Raw genomic sequence first — 17111 nt, 5'->3', positions numbered from 1 at the left:
GCAGCAGCAGCACGCGCCTCTGTAGCAGGAAGACCATTGAACTCTCTTCTAATAATGATAGCGAAGCAGATAATAATACGAATGAGCTGATCTTACACCACAGATCCCATCGAACTCGGCGGTCGTTATGTGAACCGACATGTCAGCGACGGCTTCGGCCGCTGGTCGCTTCGTTTTGGTCTCTGCGCTCGGGCACCGCCCGAAGACCGGTTTGAAAGGAAGGTGGAACAATCGACCGAAATGAGTCTGTTTCGAGTGATGACGCCTCTGGGATCGAAGATAGATTTAACCAACACTGGAAGGCGTCTCACAATCCTGCTAGGCAACGGAGTGCCGGAGAGCTCTTGCGTATCTATTATTTGAACTACGTAAGAGGCGCAGGGGGTGCTGGGGACCAACGCTGTGCGCCCATGGTAACGAATTAAATTTCACTGCCCAGCAGCTGACGGCGGTTACACAGCCCGAAGAATAGCGTCGTATACAGTACATATGTATGTACCTATACATCTGGAGAGTTGAACCAGGGTGAGAGTTGCCAAATAAAAGTAAGATTTGTGTTGCTATGTAACACCACATCGATCAACTGCTTACTAAGCCTTAAGCCGGAGTCAAGCAAACTTCGAATTGTGGATTTAACAATAAGATATAACTAACAATCCAAACACGCATCCTGACTATTCCATTTCATAGCGCTCACGCTTCCTGAAAAATTCCCTTCAATAATCAGGATAGATCACTTTCGCATCCTCGTCTACGGTTTCTGCGCGGCGGTAGTCAGGGTAAATGACTTTTGCGTCTTCGTCAACGGTGGAGACTGTTGTTGCGCGGCCTGAACAAGGAATGTTAGTTAGAAATTTACGTGTAAAAGATATGAGAATTAACATACCGCTGTTAATAGGCGCGGGAGCGCACATGGCGCAAGTGGCGAGGATGACGAGAGAGATGATGAACCGCATTGTTGATAGAGGTATAAGAGTACTGATAGATTGTATAATATTTGAATGAAATGGGCGAGTGTTCTTGGGGTGGACGAGTAATAGGATGTGCGTATGTAGACTGGTAGGTAGGTAGTTATCGGACTCAAGCAGAGAAACGAGAACAATCCACAGATTCGTCTCTTTACTCTTTAAAACCTTTTACATCCCCTAAGTCCCCTAAGATATCCCATCATCATCACACGCCTTCCGACACAACCCCGCCAAGAGACACCTACCTTTTTACATCACCCGGCGGCACAGCAAGATGGTGGAAGAGAGTTGGCATCGCAACATCGCAGCACGACGTTATGTTGGAAGCTGGCCAATAACCCATGACAAATGCACAGCCTCGTATGCCCAACCCGTCCCATCGCCGGTCATCTAAGGTCGGGGATATGCATGTAATCTTCATAAAGCGGAAAGGATCGATAGAAAAGGACCCTTAGAATTGCCAACGGCTGCCGGCAGGTGCGCCGTAACCTAACGTCTATAACGTTCGATTGAAGGATGGAGATCTACCTAGTACTTGGTGGGGGGTCTTGTGTAACGTGGAAAGTCCAGTGTACGACAGCGCTTATCTAGTACCACTCCAACCACGGCCAATCGGCTCTTTGAAGGTTTATATTGCTACAGATATGACGAATCTCGAATTTAGCCCCCACGTCAGCGGCAGAGCGGGATGCAGGGGTCGGGAGCTCTCCCCCCCACCTTCCCAAACATTAAATCTCTGGAGGGCTGAATAAGGCCGAAAAAGGCTGAGGTTCATGCAGCCAACACTGGAGCTGCCCGCCTGCGGCGTAGTCTAGGCTTCTATTACTACCTAATGTACCTACACCTACTGTATGTAACCCCGCATCCTAATTAATGAACTCACTATTGATTTTGGCATGCAATGTCCCACCCCACCTTCTCCCCTTCTCCTAACGTCTCTCTTCCTCATCCAATCCCTCCCAGTACCGCGGCAAGGAATCGATATCCCCTGGCCTCTCCAGGAACCAATCCTGTGTATACCCAAAGTACTTCCTCATAGGATCCAGTAGCGAGCTCCCGCGCGGACAGTATCTGAAGCGCTCGATAACAGCGTCGACGCCCTGCGTCTCGTTGATGTACGCGAAACACGCCGTGTTCTCGTTGGCCCATTCCGTCAACCGGTCCCAGCTGCGACACATACGCGTCTGTCCGAGCCCCGTGGTGATGTTCGACGTCGTCGATGTGTAGAACGGCGTGTCGTCCGCTTCGCAGATGATGTTCTGCATTAGGTGGTCCATGCAGTGCACTAGGTGTATGTACGAATCTAGCTGCGGGCGCTTGTAGTGGTAGAGAACGATCGCGCGGCGGACTTTGCGCTGGGAGAGAGGTTGGGTTTAGTAAACGCTTCGTGGCGTGGGAGGGAGATCATAGGTGCTTACCATACAGTGGAGGCTGTGATGCGCGTTCAGCAGATAGATCTGCCGACCTTCGTCCCAGAAGAAAGGCGCCGACGAGGGTAGATCGTGTGCTTCTGCCCATTCTTTGTCTAGGCTTATCTCTCCCGCGCTCGAGTCCATGCTTTCCCATGCGAGTGCTCGTTGCTCTTCGGTGGTGCTCCCCGTTCCGAAGGGAGAATGTGAGTTGTACTTGGTTGGGACATCTCGAGGTAGGTGAGCTATGGATAGGTAGGTAAAAGTCAGTATCTTGACATGGCAGAAGAATACCAACCAGATTGGAGAGAGGGGGGGTCTACCGTATGGTGAAAAGTCTAGCCGCGTATCTTTTCTTCGAAGACTATTAACTATAAGGCCAATGTTCAATAATATCGAGACGACGAGCAGAGCAATGACAAGCTTCAATCTTCGAGATGATCCATGTTTGGGTCGTGAAAATGACTCTGCGTCATTGTTCAGCGGTTCAATCTCTTCGGGTAAACACGCTTCACTTTGGTTCTTCATGGTAAGACTGTGTGCAAGGCCAGACTGGGAAGGGGGGAAAGAAAAAGGGATCTGAAGTTTGGATAATTCTTAGGTGGAAACGTATAGGGCGTACATGCGGCCGACAGGGGTCAGCTTACATACCACCCCATAGTTACCTACCTACCTATCGATCACCACAGCCGTCACTAGCAAGATTTAGACATTCAGACTAGGTACGTACATAAATTCCTCTCTTCATTGCTGTCTATATGTGTGTATTTTGCGATTTTGCTACACGTCGCTTAATATCTACATGCCGTCTGGCTCTAGATTTGGATTCGTCAATACCGCCATATCGGCGTCGCTAACCCTACGCGATCCCACCTTTCCCATCAGGTCCTCCCAGTCCACACAGACATGTTCGGGCGACTCCAGTTTAAGCATGGGCTCTCGTCTGTCCGCCGCCCAGCGGAAGGTCATCGGTGACGTGTCTGCACGACACATCAACGCCTGTCGGAGCAGATCTAAGCAATGATCTAAATAGTAAAATTAGTCCAACCTGGGGAACGAACAGTGGCAACTCTGCTGTACTTACCAATATGCAAGAGCCAGTGTGGCGTTTCCTCAGGGCTGACTTCTGGATGATAGTGATCACGGTAGATCCACTGGCGGAGATATTTCTGGAGGAAGTTGGTGACGATGCCCGAGTTAGGGGAGCGACGTACCTACTACGCAGTGCAACTGGTGACTCACGTCCATCCAGACTAAAGAGCCCTGCCCTCTGGGCAACTGAACCGAAGTTTGGTTCGAGGACGCAAGCTCGCTGTCAGATGCGCGGATGTTGACGTGATCGAGTAATTGTGCCCATGCTTGATCGATGTCTTCGCGGGGCGGGCCTGCGTATGGGCTCTCTTCAGAGAGGACGAAACGCTGCCAGCGAAGTGCAAGAGGCTCACCGTTCAAAGCTAGAAAGCTCGATTAGGAGATATTGAAGGATGTAGAGGGCAAGAATGCTCACTCAGTGTGTTCATACGTATACCACTATTGTGCAATGGGTAGTACGCAAATAGGACGATTGCGGTAAAGCAAACATAAAGAATGAAGAAAATTATGTGTAAGAGTAGAGTCCGCCGTGGCCGATACTTGCGTGAGCTCGGATCATCATCGTCGTGATGCTGCAGAAAGTGCTCGTTCTCTTCCTTGTCGTTGCCATCCATCAGAAGATTTATGTTAGGTGGTGATGCGATGGTTGGGGAAACCATCGAGTCTTCAGTTGGCCTTTGTTCGGCGCGGGATCCCCCATCACCCCTATCCATGGATCCCATCATTAACCAGTAACCGCCAGGATATCTTACATACCCATTTATATGTACCTACATATGTACATACAAGGTACCCATGATATATGTACATGTATGTAGGGCAGCTTAGGTAGATTCCAACCATCTCCAGCTAACATCAACAATGGTGGGTATATATGTATTAACGACCGTCCATCACGAGGCACAAACACATTGACGTATTCATAGCCTTCGTTCCCGAAAATGAACTTGCTTGCGTGGATTTCTCCCAAAGGAAACGGTTACGGCCTCTTGCACGGCGATGATGACAGCAAAGGCTCATCCACGCATACTTCAACTAGACGCTCGTTCCGGGACTTATCCCTCAAGACGGCTCTAGTCGGTCTGCTTATACTTTCCAGCTTTTTTGCAGGCAGGCTTTCGACGAGTGTGCCAAACACTGAAAGAACCAAGACATTTGGACGTGAGTCTGGTCAAAACACCTACCATGCCTTGCACACCGAGCCCAGAATGTTGACGTAAAACTCCCTAGTCGAGATGAAAGATCAGTTATTCGAGTACAACCGTACTTTTGGAGAGACCCCATCGGATGCAACCAATGCTGCATGGCGGTCGTTATTCCCACAACATGGCGGGTTTTTTGTACATCCCGAATTGGCACAGAAACGATCCGCCTTTTCTGTCTTCCATCAGTTGCACTGCCTGGTAAGCTCGGGTTCACTTGGCGCCAACACCATAACCTTGGAACACAGCTGACGTTACATAGGACGAACTGCGGCATGGATTCTACGTGCTCCACGACCAAGTCTTGTCATACTCAGAAATGATCAGCAGTCATCAAGTCGGGAATAGGAGCGACTGGGCAAAGCAGGGGAAGCGCGCACTGCAAGAGCATTCGCTGGGTCACATCCGACATTGCATCGACTTGTTACGACAAAGTCTGATGTGTAATGCTGATCTGGTAATAGAGCTGAAGAACGAGGAGTTAGGGGGAGTAACCGGATTTGGCACGATGCATCGCTGCGTCGACTGGCCGGGTCTGTTAGAATGGATCCGACCATACGAGGGGATAGATGCTCCACTCACCCCCCAGAAACATGACCACACAGGTTAATATGAGGTCTTGTCCAAACCCGTTCCTCTCAGCAAGTAGCATAATTCAATAGGAAGCTAGTATGTAGCAGTACAGAACCAATAAGGGTATCATATTGCAGCGTATTACAGACCACTACACTCTTGTCTCGTGCAAGGCCAGAATGGCAACATCCCAAGTAACTGCCGTGCCTGGCACCGTAGGCATATCTGAACTTGAACAGCTAGCTCAAGATATCGCATCCAAGACGCAGGAGTTCATAACAGTACTACGCAAAAATGGCTGCCCACTGCCATCGCACGATGCGGACGCACCAAGGAACGATGCTCTCCCACTGGAAGGAACGACACTGCAAAGCACATTGATGGATCTCACAACGGAGCTACAGACTCTCGTCCAAGGTCCAAGATTGCATGTACACAACCAGATCCTGGCAGTGAGCAACCCCTTTTTTGCTAGTGGGCAGCCGTGGCGGTTAATACCTAAAAACGATGACTGACGACGCTTAAGCATGTCAACCTGGTCAATTTACATGCCATTTACAGCTTCAAACTCCCGAGCGTGGTGCCCACGGAGGGCAGCATCAGCTACGCAGAGCTAGCCGCAAAGATCCAAGTGAACGAGGATGTGGTTCGCCGTATCGCACGATACGCCATCACAAAGCACATTTTCCGAGAAGTCGACGGCGGTGACGGGATCGCACACTCAGCCACGTCCAAAATGCTTGCCGAATCGCCTATGATGATGGAGTGGATCGGGATGGTCTGCGAAGAGATGTGGCCCGCCGCAACACAGGCTGTTCCAGCCCTAGCAAAGTGGCCCAGGTCGCAGGAGCCGCAACACTCGGTAAGTTAGCAGATGCAATTGAATTCTATTTAGGGAGATCGCGGCTCATACGGAAACTTTAGGGGTTTGCACTTGCGCACGGGCTGGAGACGCACGTGTTCGACATGCTGGTGGACCAGCCCGAGCGAGCGGCGCGCTTCGCCAACGCGATGGTCTACTTCAACTCCAACGCGGACCTTGCGCCGCACCACATCTGCGATGCCTTTGACTGGGAATCCGTTTCGAAGGTTGTCGACATCGGCGGTTCGGCGGGTTCGACAGCGGTAGCACTCGCGACACGGCTGCCGCAAGTTAGCATCGTCATCCAAGATCAAGCTGTTCTAGAGGATCAAGCACGACAATCGATCCCAGTGGCGCTGGCAGACCGCGTTTCCTTCATCGCACATGACTTCTTCCAAGACCAACCGGTCAGTGACGCAGACGTCTACCACTTCCGGTGGATCTTCCACGATTGGCCGGACCGGTACTGCGTGAAGCTCCTGAAGACGCTGACACCGGCGTTGAAGTCGGGCGCCAGGGTCATCGTGTCGGATTTCGTCGTGCCCGAGTCCGGAACGACGCTACGGTATAAGGAGGGACTCGTACGGGGCTTTGACCTGGCCATGATGGAATTGTTCAACGCCCGTGAGAGGGAACAGCGCGACTGGCAGAGGTTGTTTGATGAAGCGGATTCCCAGTTCAGGTTTGAAGGCGTCAAGACCGTGCCAGGCGCTGAACTGGCTTTCATTTCAGCCACTTGGCAACCGCCAAATACCTAATTGGTAAGTACCTAGCTTAGTAAATTGATAAGTTCTATAAAATTAAATGAAATTGAAATGTGTTTTAATTGAAAAAGATGTGTAAATAAAACGATTAAGTTATGGAGCTCACATCGTTTGCTCTGTAGCTGTAGCTTCAGCGCATGTGACGTTATGACATAGCGGTTACAGCGCTGTTCGCCTGTTATAAGCAGGCGCATCAGATGGTGCGCACGGGTGCACCTGCACCCCGGCCTATTCCGACGTGGTCTACTATGTACTTCATGTTGCACAAAAGGGCAACACGATACAGCAATTGATTGATTGAGTTCAACATGTTGGAAACGAAACTTTTAACTTTCGACTAACTATTTCAAATTCTCATCCCTTCCTCCCCAAGCATACTTTCCTTCTCCCCAACTACACCAAAATCATTATCATGACTGCCGTGTCGCTTCTAGCGTTGCTGGCTTCTTCTATTGCCGCTTTTGCTGCTTATCGCCTATATCTAACCTACACACTGCGACTCGCGGTCCAACAGCATGGATGCCAGCCCCCAGCCCGTTATAAGCACAAAGACCCCGTATTTGGTTTGGATATCTTCCTGAGAACTGGAGATGCTATCTCCAATAACCAATTCTTGGTTGAGCACCAACGGCGATACGATACATATGGCCATACGTTTGAAAGTCTGAACTTCGGTTCGCTTGGCATATCCTCTATCCACCCAGAAAACCTACGGGCGGTCTTCTCTAAGAATGCTGCAGATTGGGGCGTTCAGCCTCTGAGACTACACAGTATGAGCCCATTCTGCGGCACGGGATTCATCACCACCGACGGCTCTGACTGGAAGCTCTCCCACGACCTACTCAAGCCCGGCTTCCACAGGTCTAATATTTCGGATTTTGCTCCCCTTGAAGAGCACCTCCAGATCCTCCTAGGACAGATCCCAAAGGATGGTTCTAAGTTTGATTTACAGCCATATCTCTTAAGACTTGTTTGTCTTGCGAATCCCTGCCCACGCATATGACGCACTAACGTATGCACACTAGTATCTTGACTTAAATACGCTCTTTCTGTTCGGAGAGCCTATCGGAATTCTTTCCGGCACGCCTCCACCGCATGCAACAGGCTTTTTGGATGCATTTCAGGCTGGCTTCAATGGCTGCGGAATGCGCATCGCCTTGGGGCCTCTAAGCTTCTTGATGCCAAAGGGCTCCTGGCTCAAGGCATGCGACAAGGTTCGCAAATTCGCCGATATTTATGTCGATAGAGCTATTGAGTACAATAACAAAATCAACTCGGCCGAATACGGCCAAGACAAAGAAAAGCGACGCACCCTGCTTTTCACAATGGCACAAGCGACGGCTGATAGGACTGTTCTGCGGAACCAAATAGTGCAAGCCATGATGGCAGCAACCGAAACAACCGCTTCTTTGATTAGTCACGTTATCCGGAACTTAGCCAGCAACCCTATCATAGCCACCCAAGTACGAGATGAAGTTCTGGCCTTAGGTGACGAGCCACTGGATTTCGACCAGTTACCGCGCATCAAGTCCCTACAACATGTTATCACCGAAAGTATGCCTGCTAATATTTGGCTATCTGGCTCTATGTTGAAAGTTATAGCTAACGCGATGACTAGCTCTTCGTCTATACCCTGTATTTCCGCAGATGAATCGCGTTGCTCTAAAAGATACAATTTTACCTACAGGAGGGGGTTTGGATGGCACTGATCCAGTGTTCGCGCCAGCAGGCACTCTATTCGATACCTGCTTCGCTACTCTCCACCGCGATCCGAAAGTTTGGGGTCCCAATGCCGATGAGTTTTGCCCCTCCCGCTGGGAAAATGAGTACAGCCCTCCCCCATTCACATTCGTACCATTTGGAGCTGGACCTCGACAGTGCTTAGGACAGCAGAAGGCGACTATGGAGGCTTCGTATATAATATCACGGATATTGCAAGAATTTAGCGCAATCAAGAGCGAAGACGAGAAACCCTATCAGGCACAGGTGGCTCTAACAGCAAAGAGCGCTCATGGGTGCCTTGTATCACTTACCCCAGCGACAAGATAAATTAGTACCTATGGGGAGTATCAATACAGAGGTTTATTTTAAGGTTCATTTGAAAAGGCTGTCTCGGATACTGTCAACGGGATTCTCCACAAATTAAGCACCTTGCAAGTATCTCCACTCTGACTTTTCCACCCATGTTCGATTCCGCATCCGATTCCCGACGATGATCTTCTCGATTAAACCATTCCAAGTTATTTTCTATTCTCATACTAGAGGCACCCTTACAGCCTTATAACACCAGACTTGATTGTAAGCCTAGAAGATACCTAGGCAAGATACACAGCGATCTCAGAATGTCCCTTGATGGCACATACACCTAATGCATCCCCATTACTGTGGCCCACTCTACCGGTGATAACTTCCTCAGAGCAACAGTTTTACAAACGATTCCCCGATTCCTAGACGAATAGAGTGGAAAGTCTAACCCCATTCCCCCACTCTCCCTAATAGCGGAGTCTCACTTTTTAACCAACCAGGTGCGGCCCATCCCGTTGTATGCATGGCAACCTCACTAGGTAGGTATCTAGTACCTAAGTCTTAGGTAGGTAGTACCGGGGTCAGCCCAGTCGGCCAGATCAAATCCTTCGCATCCTTCAATGTTCATGCACATCAGTTCCAACTTCCAACCAACATCTTCAACGCCCAGTAAAGCGGACTTCCGGGAATTTGGTCCAATCAAATCACCTAATCCACGTTGGCAGGTTGGTTCCTCTATTAATAAATGTCGTGCTTCGTTACCATTTCATGTACTCATACGTGAGAAATACTACAGAACGGTTCGCTCTTGATACGCGTATCCCCATTCCTTCGCCTTGTGTAGTACTTACAGTACCTCGATGAGACGCATGGCGGTTCGTACATGCAGCGTGGTATCGCCAAGTATGATGCCCCTAACATACCTAATCATGTACGGGTGGGTACTAGGCAACTGTGTTTCCCCCCGATCGCATTGTGAGACTTCTGTAGATTATGTGCTTTTCTTACTTCTGGTCTTCTTCGTCTTCTTTATCTTCGTCGTTGTCGCCACCGCTATCGGTCGCTTTGAGTGGCTCTGTTTCCGCACAAACAGACTTGCGCCCACGCCCCTAGGTAGCCATGTACTCGTCGTACTCCGTTGCGGCAGCCGTGTGCAGCTGCGTGTTCCCGACCTTAGCTATTATTGCCGTGGGGTTCAGGCTGAGGGCGCACCTGTTGCAGCAATCGAAGCTGGGGCCGGATGACTGGCTGACACTCGTTGCGCTGGTAAGCATTGATTCCTACTAGTTATTTCTATTAACATACAAGATACAATACTAACTACTTTTGTCGTTCGGTAGGCGCTTGCCATTTCATACTGCTGCCTTGTTCTGTATGGCTCATTTCACGCAAGTATCGGACAGGATTTGAGGTTTGTGTTGGCTCTTGAAAATCAGGCTTCAGCTTTCGCTAATCGGATGATAGTACTATTACCCCAGACGAGTATACCAACTACCAAAAGGTCAATTGATAGGTCCCTAGCTACCTATATATGGAGAGAAGCTCATTCTGACTATATGAAGTAGCACTTGTATTTTGGCGTTATTCTTGCACATTTGTCCTACGGATTTGTTAAGCTCGCCGTATTGCAGTTTTACAAGCGCATATTCGCAGTTGCAAGCTTCGTTCTCTACGCGAACGTCATCATTTCTATTGTAATCCTGTTCATGATAGCCGCCACATTTGTAAGTCAATCTCATACGCCTTTTTCTCATAATGCTATCGTATCATACGCTTAATCCTTCCCATCCTACAGACCCAGATATTTTCCGCTTGGCCTATCTACAACTGGTGGACGCTAGGCGAAACTTATACTATCAACTATGGCGCATTCCTCACCTCATTTGCGGCCATCGATCTCGCCCTCGACATCGCCATCTTGTCTCTTCCGATACCGATCATCAATAGCCTGCACATGAATAGGAGACGGAAGCTCCTACTACTAGGTGTCTTCTGGATGGGCTTTTTGTAAGATCCTTCGCGAATTATAACTACCAGAGGAATAGAAACTAACGTGAATCCTAGCTGCGTCGTCGCAACTACTGTTCGACTTTATTTCGGATATAAGCTAAGCCAGGCTGGATCTGGGCGGCCCGTGTCCGACGAAGAGTTCTCATGTAAGCACCAGTCGCCGCCCCCAAGCCTTCAACTCCATGAGGCCATATCCACTGACTGATACCAGACGTTTCCGTCAACAACGTAATCTGGGCCGAATTAGAAAGCTGCTGCTCCATCATCGCTGGTTGCCTGCCCACCTACGGTCCGCTCATACGCTCCTTTTCCTTCACCGAGTTCTTTACTAGCATCTTCAACTCGCTGCTCAGCTCGGTGAAACGTAAAAGTGTCAATCAGTCTAGTAAAGGCGACCAGAAGGATACATGGTACCCGCTTTCGGAAAACCAGGGCAATTCGACAAACGTTGAGAACAGTAGTGAAATTAGATTAAATTAAGACGATGGCGTGTTCCCATCCTGGTCAATCTTGTTGAAGACATCTTGGATAGGTGGACGAAGATAAATGATATAATCAGACTCTCTTCATGAGTGAACTGTGATACGGGCATTACTTAGAACGTTGAGGCCATGAGAACTATGGTTCTGAGTGAAGTGTTCGTTCTAGCCGTCATGGTGGGGTTGAAGTCATGCGGTAAAGTACACAGTTTCACGGGCGGTAGTTAAATCAAGAGCCTCGATAGATCTGATCTACTGTGTCAAGCCCAACATATCTGTATACCGTAGGCTAGCTTTCATAGCCAATCGCGATGGTCTTAAGTGACTCCTTCGAATCAGTGAAAGCTTACATAGAATTATATCACAAAGCGGAACTAAAAAGCAATGAAATAACGACGTTATTACGCAAGGAGCTTTAAAGTGCTTTTACTAAGGGAAACACGATATATATACAAATGAGGCCTTTTTCTTATTCTTTTCCCAAAGCTAGCGATGGAGAGGACCTCATGGACTCAATGGGCCTCCACGGCTGAGTCCTAATACTATAGGTAAGTACCTAACAACTAGTCTTTCTCTAGACTGGACTTCTGACGAAGCGCAACCGGTCGTTTGAGTATCTTAACGATGTCTTTGTGTCCGAACTTTCTTGCCATGGTGATCGCCGTATCCCCATCCTTATCCATGAGGTGCGGATCCGCACCGGCCTCCATCAGAATAGTCACAATGTTCTCGTAACCCATCCAAGCTGCTCGAAGAAGAGGCGATTGCCCAGTATTTGACACCGAGTTAACGTTTACGCCTGTCCTATGTGCTAGAACTTCAACGACGGCATCACGTTCATGCGCTACTGCAATCCATAAAGGCGTTTGACCTTCAATATTCTTCATATCTAGCTTTGCTCCTTCATGTATAAGCTGTTCGACGCGGTCAGCGTCTCCAGATTTTGCTGCACTATAAAGCTCTGCAAAACAACGCCATTCGGCCGGAACAGTAATTAGGTTATTTTGTCGAGATAAGAGGTTCAACATGTGGATATCCCCAGAGGCCGCGGCAGCGATTAGTACCTTTTTCGTAATAAATGCTATGGTCGATTTTCTTCGCTCGCCAAGAAATAATTTCATTATTTCCTTACCACCGTATACATTCCCAGCTGCAGCTTTTACTATCTCCTCAGTAATAATCGTATCTCCTCGTCGTTTAAGAAATGATTCTATCATTTCTATTCTCGAATGCATAACAGCAGTAATCATAACCTTCTCAGTAATGATCGCATCTCCTCGTCGTTTAAGAAATAATTCTATTATTTCTTTTTCATAATTCCAAACGGCAGCTTTTACAACCTCCTCAGTAATGATCGCATCTCCTCGTCGTTCAAGAAGTAATTCCATCATTTCTTTTCCAGAATGCGTAACTGCAACAATCACAACCTCCTCAGTAATGATCGCATCTCCTTGTCGTTTAAGAAATAATTCCATCATTTCTTTTCTATCATTCCAAACGGCAGCTTCCACAACCCCCTCAGTAATGATCGCATCTCCTCGTTGTTCAAGAAATAATTCCATCATTTCTTTTTCATCATTGCAAACGGCAGCAATCACAACCTCCTCAGTAATAATCGCATCTCCTCGTCGTTCAAGAAATAATTCCATCATTTCTTTTCCATCATTGCAAACGGTAGCAATCACAACCTCCTCAGTAATGATCGCATCTCCTCGTCGTTCAAGAAATAATTCCATCATTTCTTTTCCATGATTCCAAACGGCAACTTTCACAACCTTCTCAGTAATAATCGCATCTCCTCGTCGGTTAAGAAGTAATTTCATCGTTTCTTTTCCGAGTTTCATAACTATATCATTCATAAGCTTCTCAGTAATAGTTATCTCGTTTCCTCGTCGTTCAAGAAGCAATTCCATCATTTCTTTTCCATGATTCCAAACGGCAGCTTCCACAACCTCCTCAGTAATAGTAACCTCGTTTCCCCGTCGTTCAAGAAGTAATTCCATTATTTCCTTGCCCCAATATAGATTCCCAGCTGCAGCCTTCACAGCCTCCTCAGTGATAGTAATCTCGTTTCCTCGTCGTTCAAGAAGTAATTCCATTATTTCCTTGCCACAATGTGGATTCCCAGCTGCAGTCGTTACAGCCTTCTCAGTAATAATAATCTCGTTTCCTCCTCGTTCAAGAAGTAATTCCATCACTTCTTTATTCCCCATGGCCGCCGCAGTCTCCAATGCTGGTTTGGTCACCTTTGCTCCGCGGTTTAAAATAACAGAAATAACCTCCAGGTATCTACCCCGGACAGCTATTTCGAGAGGCGTGATACTATGTTCATCGGTGCGGGTAGGATGAACGAGAACAGCCGACTCTTTTCCCTCGTGATCTTGACGATTCAGAGAATAAACGTAATCCACTAAGGTGCAAATTCCCCACTGTGCAGCTACGTGTAAAATCGAGAATCCCTGCGGAATTTCTAGGTAAAAATGCCGGTTTGACCTTAGATTCTCTAGCCAGTGCTCTCGACATGGAGAATCAATTTGGAAGAAGTCGGCGTGCGAATTCTTGATCTCAAACTTCGACCGTGCCATGCGCGCATGATCAGGCCAATTTCGATTTGCATAATCTGATAAGCTGATGTGCGACTGGTCCAGGTTACGGAACTCCTCGATAAGAAGGTCAACACAGCGATAGGCAAAGCGAGCATGCGCTTCGAGTTCGCCGATAGAATATCTCAAACGACCGTTAAATATATAGTCCTTCACTGATTTATGTAATAGGAGCACCTTATCGGCCTGAACGACGACCATCAGGCGGCAGGATGCGATGTGCTCACGTGTAAATCTCTCCCGAGTCTCAATGTCTTTTTCATGTTGATGTAGTTGGCAAGCGTCAGCAAGCTCCAATAGGCTCAGTGGCCGCAAACATACAGCAACATAGCTGAGGATGTTTTGGATGTCAATTAGTTCGGCCCCCTTCTGTCCAAGACCTGTCTTGATGAGCCTGTCGTAGAGAGAATGAAGTCCTTTGGGGATTTCTGTTAAGATTTGAACGGCGTCCTTCGAAGGGGTATCCCTTAGCTCCTCACATGCTAAGCCAATCCATAGGAAAGTGCCTTCAGCTTTGTCTGCGAGAATCTGGCGGACCCGTTCCTTCACCTTGTTCGTGTACTCTTTTCTCTCGGCAAGAGTTGCCACTTTTTCCTCGATGCATCGATCAATGTCTTTCTTCGTCTCAGGAAAAGAAGCGAAATCTTTATTCGTAAATCCTTTCAAGTATTGGCGAATCTCAGGATATGGCCGACTTGTGATCAATATCCGGATATCCAACGTAATATCTCTACTCTGGAAGGTTTCTTGAATCTGGTGCAACAGGACCTCTTGCGAGTCTCGATCGCATTCATCTAGCGCGTCGATGATGCAGTATTTCCGACCCGTGCTCTGATCGGCTGCAGCGGCCATGAATATTGTCCAGAGAGCGTCGAAAGATTTAAATAGCTCCGCCCCGCGCTCGTTGTACTTTGGTAAGAGGTAATCGAGAAGCTGCGGGTGCTGCTGGATGAGCTGAAGAAGAAGTCCTCTGATGATCGATATGGCAGTCTTCTGTTTTTCAAAACTAGAGTCGCAGAAAAAGTATGCTAACGTTTTACCGTCCGTTTTGGAGAAAACCGCCGGCAGCTCCTCGGCAAGATACATAGCCACGGTTGATTTCCCCGTCCCTGGGTTCCCGTGAAGCCACAGGATATGATCCGTCTGGTCGGAACCAAGCCAGGCAGTAAGCTCTTGTGTGCCGAACAACCACTCGCAGGTACCGGGAGCACGCGTTCCTTTCTTGCGTTTTAACGCGTTTTTGTCCTCTAGTGGATCGGTCAGGAAGAGGTCGCGTAAACAGTCCCCGGCCTCGGGTCTCTCTTTCAAGGCGTCTTGGCAGTTTGTTAGCAGGGCACTATGAATAATGGCGACGAGGAAACTTACGCTTGCGGTCGGTAATTATATTGCTCGCTGGGTGAGGTTAGTAAAAATTGGCCGTTGGAATGAAGGTAGGTACATACGGTTGAGCCGACGTTGAATGATATTCTTGGCATTGTTATGCATCTTCAATATTTCTGCCGAAATACTTAAGAACGAGCGATCCTCCGTATTGATAAATTTGTTCATATTTAAATGATTCTTCTGGAGGGGTATTCTAGTCAAGCCCGGTATGAGGGCGGAAGACTCTTCCACGACCTACAGACGTAGTCAGCTTAGGACTGATTAGCTTCACCGCAGAACATACCATTCCTCCTAACAGGTTTTTAAACACTCCTATTGTCAATCCAATGCGTTTCCCATAGTTTGTCTTGTGTTTCTCAGAAAAACAAGATGTAGGCGTCGACAATTTGTTCCGAAGCTTGCAGAAGCTGTGCAGTTTGTCCATGGCAGCCGGACCCTCATAAGCTAAATCTCTAATAATGCCGTCGTGCGAGCCGGCCGGTCGCATGATCCGTGCAATGATGTCGGGCAGGGCTTGCATTTTAGTGCCCCGGAAAGGTGTACCCAGGAAAATGAGGCCAACCACCAACCTAGGCAGGTACGCATATTCGTCCTCGGAATCGGAATCGGCATGTATAAGGGCCTACTCGATATGATTGTAAGTCAGTAACCCAGCCCCAAGATGTAACATATAATAGGACTCACATTCATGATAACATTCCCACCAAGGCTGTGTCCGATAAATATGATCGGACGATCCTTGTTATTTTTGCGAAACTCCCAGTCGTGTATGCTGCGTACCAGCTCTTCTCCGCAGAGCTCGAGGCGTGTCTTCGGGGCATCGGCGTGCCATTTCGACTCGTAGTTGTACACGATAATCCTCGACCTGGGCACTTTTGCAGGAAGCATGTCGGATTGTTGAAGCCAATTGATAAGCTTGTCGCCGTCCTTATACGTCCACGCCCAGTCGACGTCCGACCCGAGGCCGTGTACGGCAATGATGCTGCCTTGGTTAGACCAACGTTTGCCTAAGCTACCTAACTTGAACACTTACTCAACCTCAGCCCCCTCATTGGTACCATTTGTCGGGCCAGGATATAATATCTCAAGGGCTGGTCGGGCATGGTTCTAACGATAATATTAGTACGAGTTTAGTGGATTGTTGAGCCTACAAACCTGATTTTTCTCAAACCGCGAACCTTGAGCCGGATGATCCCGCTTCTTCTTAGACCATAGTTGCCACGGCCAGGGTCGTAAATATTTATAATTAATCAAGAAAAGGACAGACACGAGGCCACTTAGAAGGAGTATTAGCCACGAAGCTAAATCTAGTGTCATTGTTGTTGCCGTAAGACACGGAGTCTGGAAGAGCGTTGCACTACTGGCTTGACCCGGACGATTATTACCTAGGTATGTAAGGCAGCGTGTTGTTGATACGACAGATAGGTGATGTTTCAAGGTTTGGATTATAACCAAAAGAGTAACACTCTATGATCGACTTTTTTCTCGGTAGATAAAGAATGAAATTATCGCGTTGTTTACCTAGAAAAGGGGGGAGGGAGGAAGAGAGGAAGAGAGGAAGAGGAAAGGGGAGAAACGAGCGGGAGAACGAGATTTTCTCTTCTAGTCCTAATTTAAGACCGAGTCCAACCCCGCCGGCCAATAGACATTATCATAGTACGCCACGATGCTTTCGGTGCGACATAGTAACCTTCGGAGCTCCGGTATAAGCGATAACCGGCGCAGTGAATGGCTACTAGGT

The 17111-nt window shown here is 48.2% G+C and overlaps 9 protein-coding genes across 9 annotated transcripts; 4 read left to right on the top strand and 5 right to left on the bottom strand.

Moving 5' to 3' along the window:
• Positions 1–116: 116 nt before the first annotated feature.
• On the bottom strand, positions 117–956 carry GGS22DRAFT_126886 (uncharacterized protein). Its single transcript, XM_047958363.1, has 3 exons — positions 887–956; positions 655–829; positions 117–583 (listed from the first exon to the last, which is right to left on the bottom strand). Exon 3 carries the CDS (start codon positions 574–576, stop codon positions 319–321), a length of 258 nt encoding a protein of 85 aa, XP_047820113.1. The 5' UTR covers positions 577–583; positions 655–829; positions 887–956; the 3' UTR covers positions 117–318.
• Positions 525–1428, bottom strand: GGS22DRAFT_160450 (uncharacterized protein). Its single transcript, XM_047960931.1, has 2 exons — positions 887–1428; positions 525–829 (listed from the first exon to the last, which is right to left on the bottom strand). Exons 1-2 carry the CDS (start codon positions 954–956, stop codon positions 717–719), a joined length of 183 nt encoding a protein of 60 aa, XP_047820112.1. The 5' UTR covers positions 957–1428; the 3' UTR covers positions 525–716.
• Positions 1429–1869: 441 nt separating this feature from the next.
• GGS22DRAFT_126832 (uncharacterized protein) lies at positions 1870–3016 on the bottom strand. Its single transcript, XM_047958362.1, has 3 exons — positions 2701–3016; positions 2387–2622; positions 1870–2323 (listed from the first exon to the last, which is right to left on the bottom strand). Exons 1-3 carry the CDS (start codon positions 2903–2905, stop codon positions 1898–1900), a joined length of 867 nt encoding a protein of 288 aa, XP_047820111.1. The 5' UTR covers positions 2906–3016; the 3' UTR covers positions 1870–1897.
• A 1-nt stretch (position 3017) lies between these two features.
• Positions 3018–4374, bottom strand: GGS22DRAFT_126826 (uncharacterized protein). The gene is made up of 4 exons (XM_047958361.1): positions 3885–4374; positions 3596–3831; positions 3462–3546; positions 3018–3402 (listed from the first exon to the last, which is right to left on the bottom strand). Exons 1-4 carry the CDS (start codon positions 4192–4194, stop codon positions 3176–3178), a joined length of 858 nt encoding a protein of 285 aa, XP_047820110.1. The 5' UTR covers positions 4195–4374; the 3' UTR covers positions 3018–3175.
• A 1-nt stretch (position 4375) lies between these two features.
• On the top strand, positions 4376–5326 carry GGS22DRAFT_199562 (uncharacterized protein). Its single transcript, XM_047966304.1, has 3 exons — positions 4376–4630; positions 4700–4872; positions 4934–5326. The coding sequence occupies exons 1-3, from the start codon at positions 4411–4413 to the stop codon at positions 5279–5281; spliced, it is 741 nt and encodes a 246-aa protein (XP_047820109.1). The 5' UTR covers positions 4376–4410; the 3' UTR covers positions 5282–5326.
• Positions 4933–6969, top strand: GGS22DRAFT_160435 (O-methyltransferase). Its single transcript, XM_047960930.1, has 4 exons — positions 4933–5196; positions 5254–5696; positions 5771–6106; positions 6169–6969. The coding sequence occupies exons 2-4, from the start codon at positions 5424–5426 to the stop codon at positions 6862–6864; spliced, it is 1305 nt and encodes a 434-aa protein (XP_047820108.1). The 5' UTR covers positions 4933–5196; positions 5254–5423; the 3' UTR covers positions 6865–6969.
• Positions 6970–7190: 221 nt separating this feature from the next.
• GGS22DRAFT_126812 (cytochrome P450) lies at positions 7191–9317 on the top strand. Its single transcript, XM_047958360.1, has 3 exons — positions 7191–7840; positions 7896–8424; positions 8489–9317. Exons 1-3 carry the CDS (start codon positions 7283–7285, stop codon positions 8917–8919), a joined length of 1518 nt encoding a protein of 505 aa, XP_047820107.1. The 5' UTR covers positions 7191–7282; the 3' UTR covers positions 8920–9317.
• A 598-nt stretch (positions 9318–9915) lies between these two features.
• Positions 9916–11511, top strand: GGS22DRAFT_126785 (uncharacterized protein). The gene is made up of 7 exons (XM_047958359.1): positions 9916–10161; positions 10236–10306; positions 10360–10396; positions 10461–10619; positions 10691–10902; positions 10960–11051; positions 11117–11511. The coding sequence occupies exons 1-7, from the start codon at positions 10015–10017 to the stop codon at positions 11383–11385; spliced, it is 987 nt and encodes a 328-aa protein (XP_047820106.1). The 5' UTR covers positions 9916–10014; the 3' UTR covers positions 11386–11511.
• A 436-nt stretch (positions 11512–11947) lies between these two features.
• Positions 11948–16687, bottom strand: GGS22DRAFT_187509 (uncharacterized protein; the record flags this gene model as incomplete). Its single annotated transcript, XM_047964599.1, has 7 exons — positions 11948–15300; positions 15353–15379; positions 15430–15604; positions 15654–15992; positions 16055–16352; positions 16404–16477; positions 16526–16687. 7 exons carry the CDS (start codon positions 16685–16687, stop codon positions 11948–11950), a joined length of 4428 nt encoding a protein of 1475 aa, XP_047820105.1.
• Between the last annotated feature and the right edge of the window lie 424 nt (positions 16688–17111).

Source organism: Annulohypoxylon maeteangense (genome assembly GCF_022496945.1).
Source record: "Annulohypoxylon maeteangense strain CBS 123835 unplaced genomic scaffold GGS22scaffold_6, whole genome shotgun sequence".
Classification (NCBI taxonomy): domain Eukaryota; kingdom Fungi; phylum Ascomycota; class Sordariomycetes; order Xylariales; family Hypoxylaceae; genus Annulohypoxylon; species Annulohypoxylon maeteangense.
This window is presented reverse-complemented; position numbering and strand designations above follow the sequence as displayed.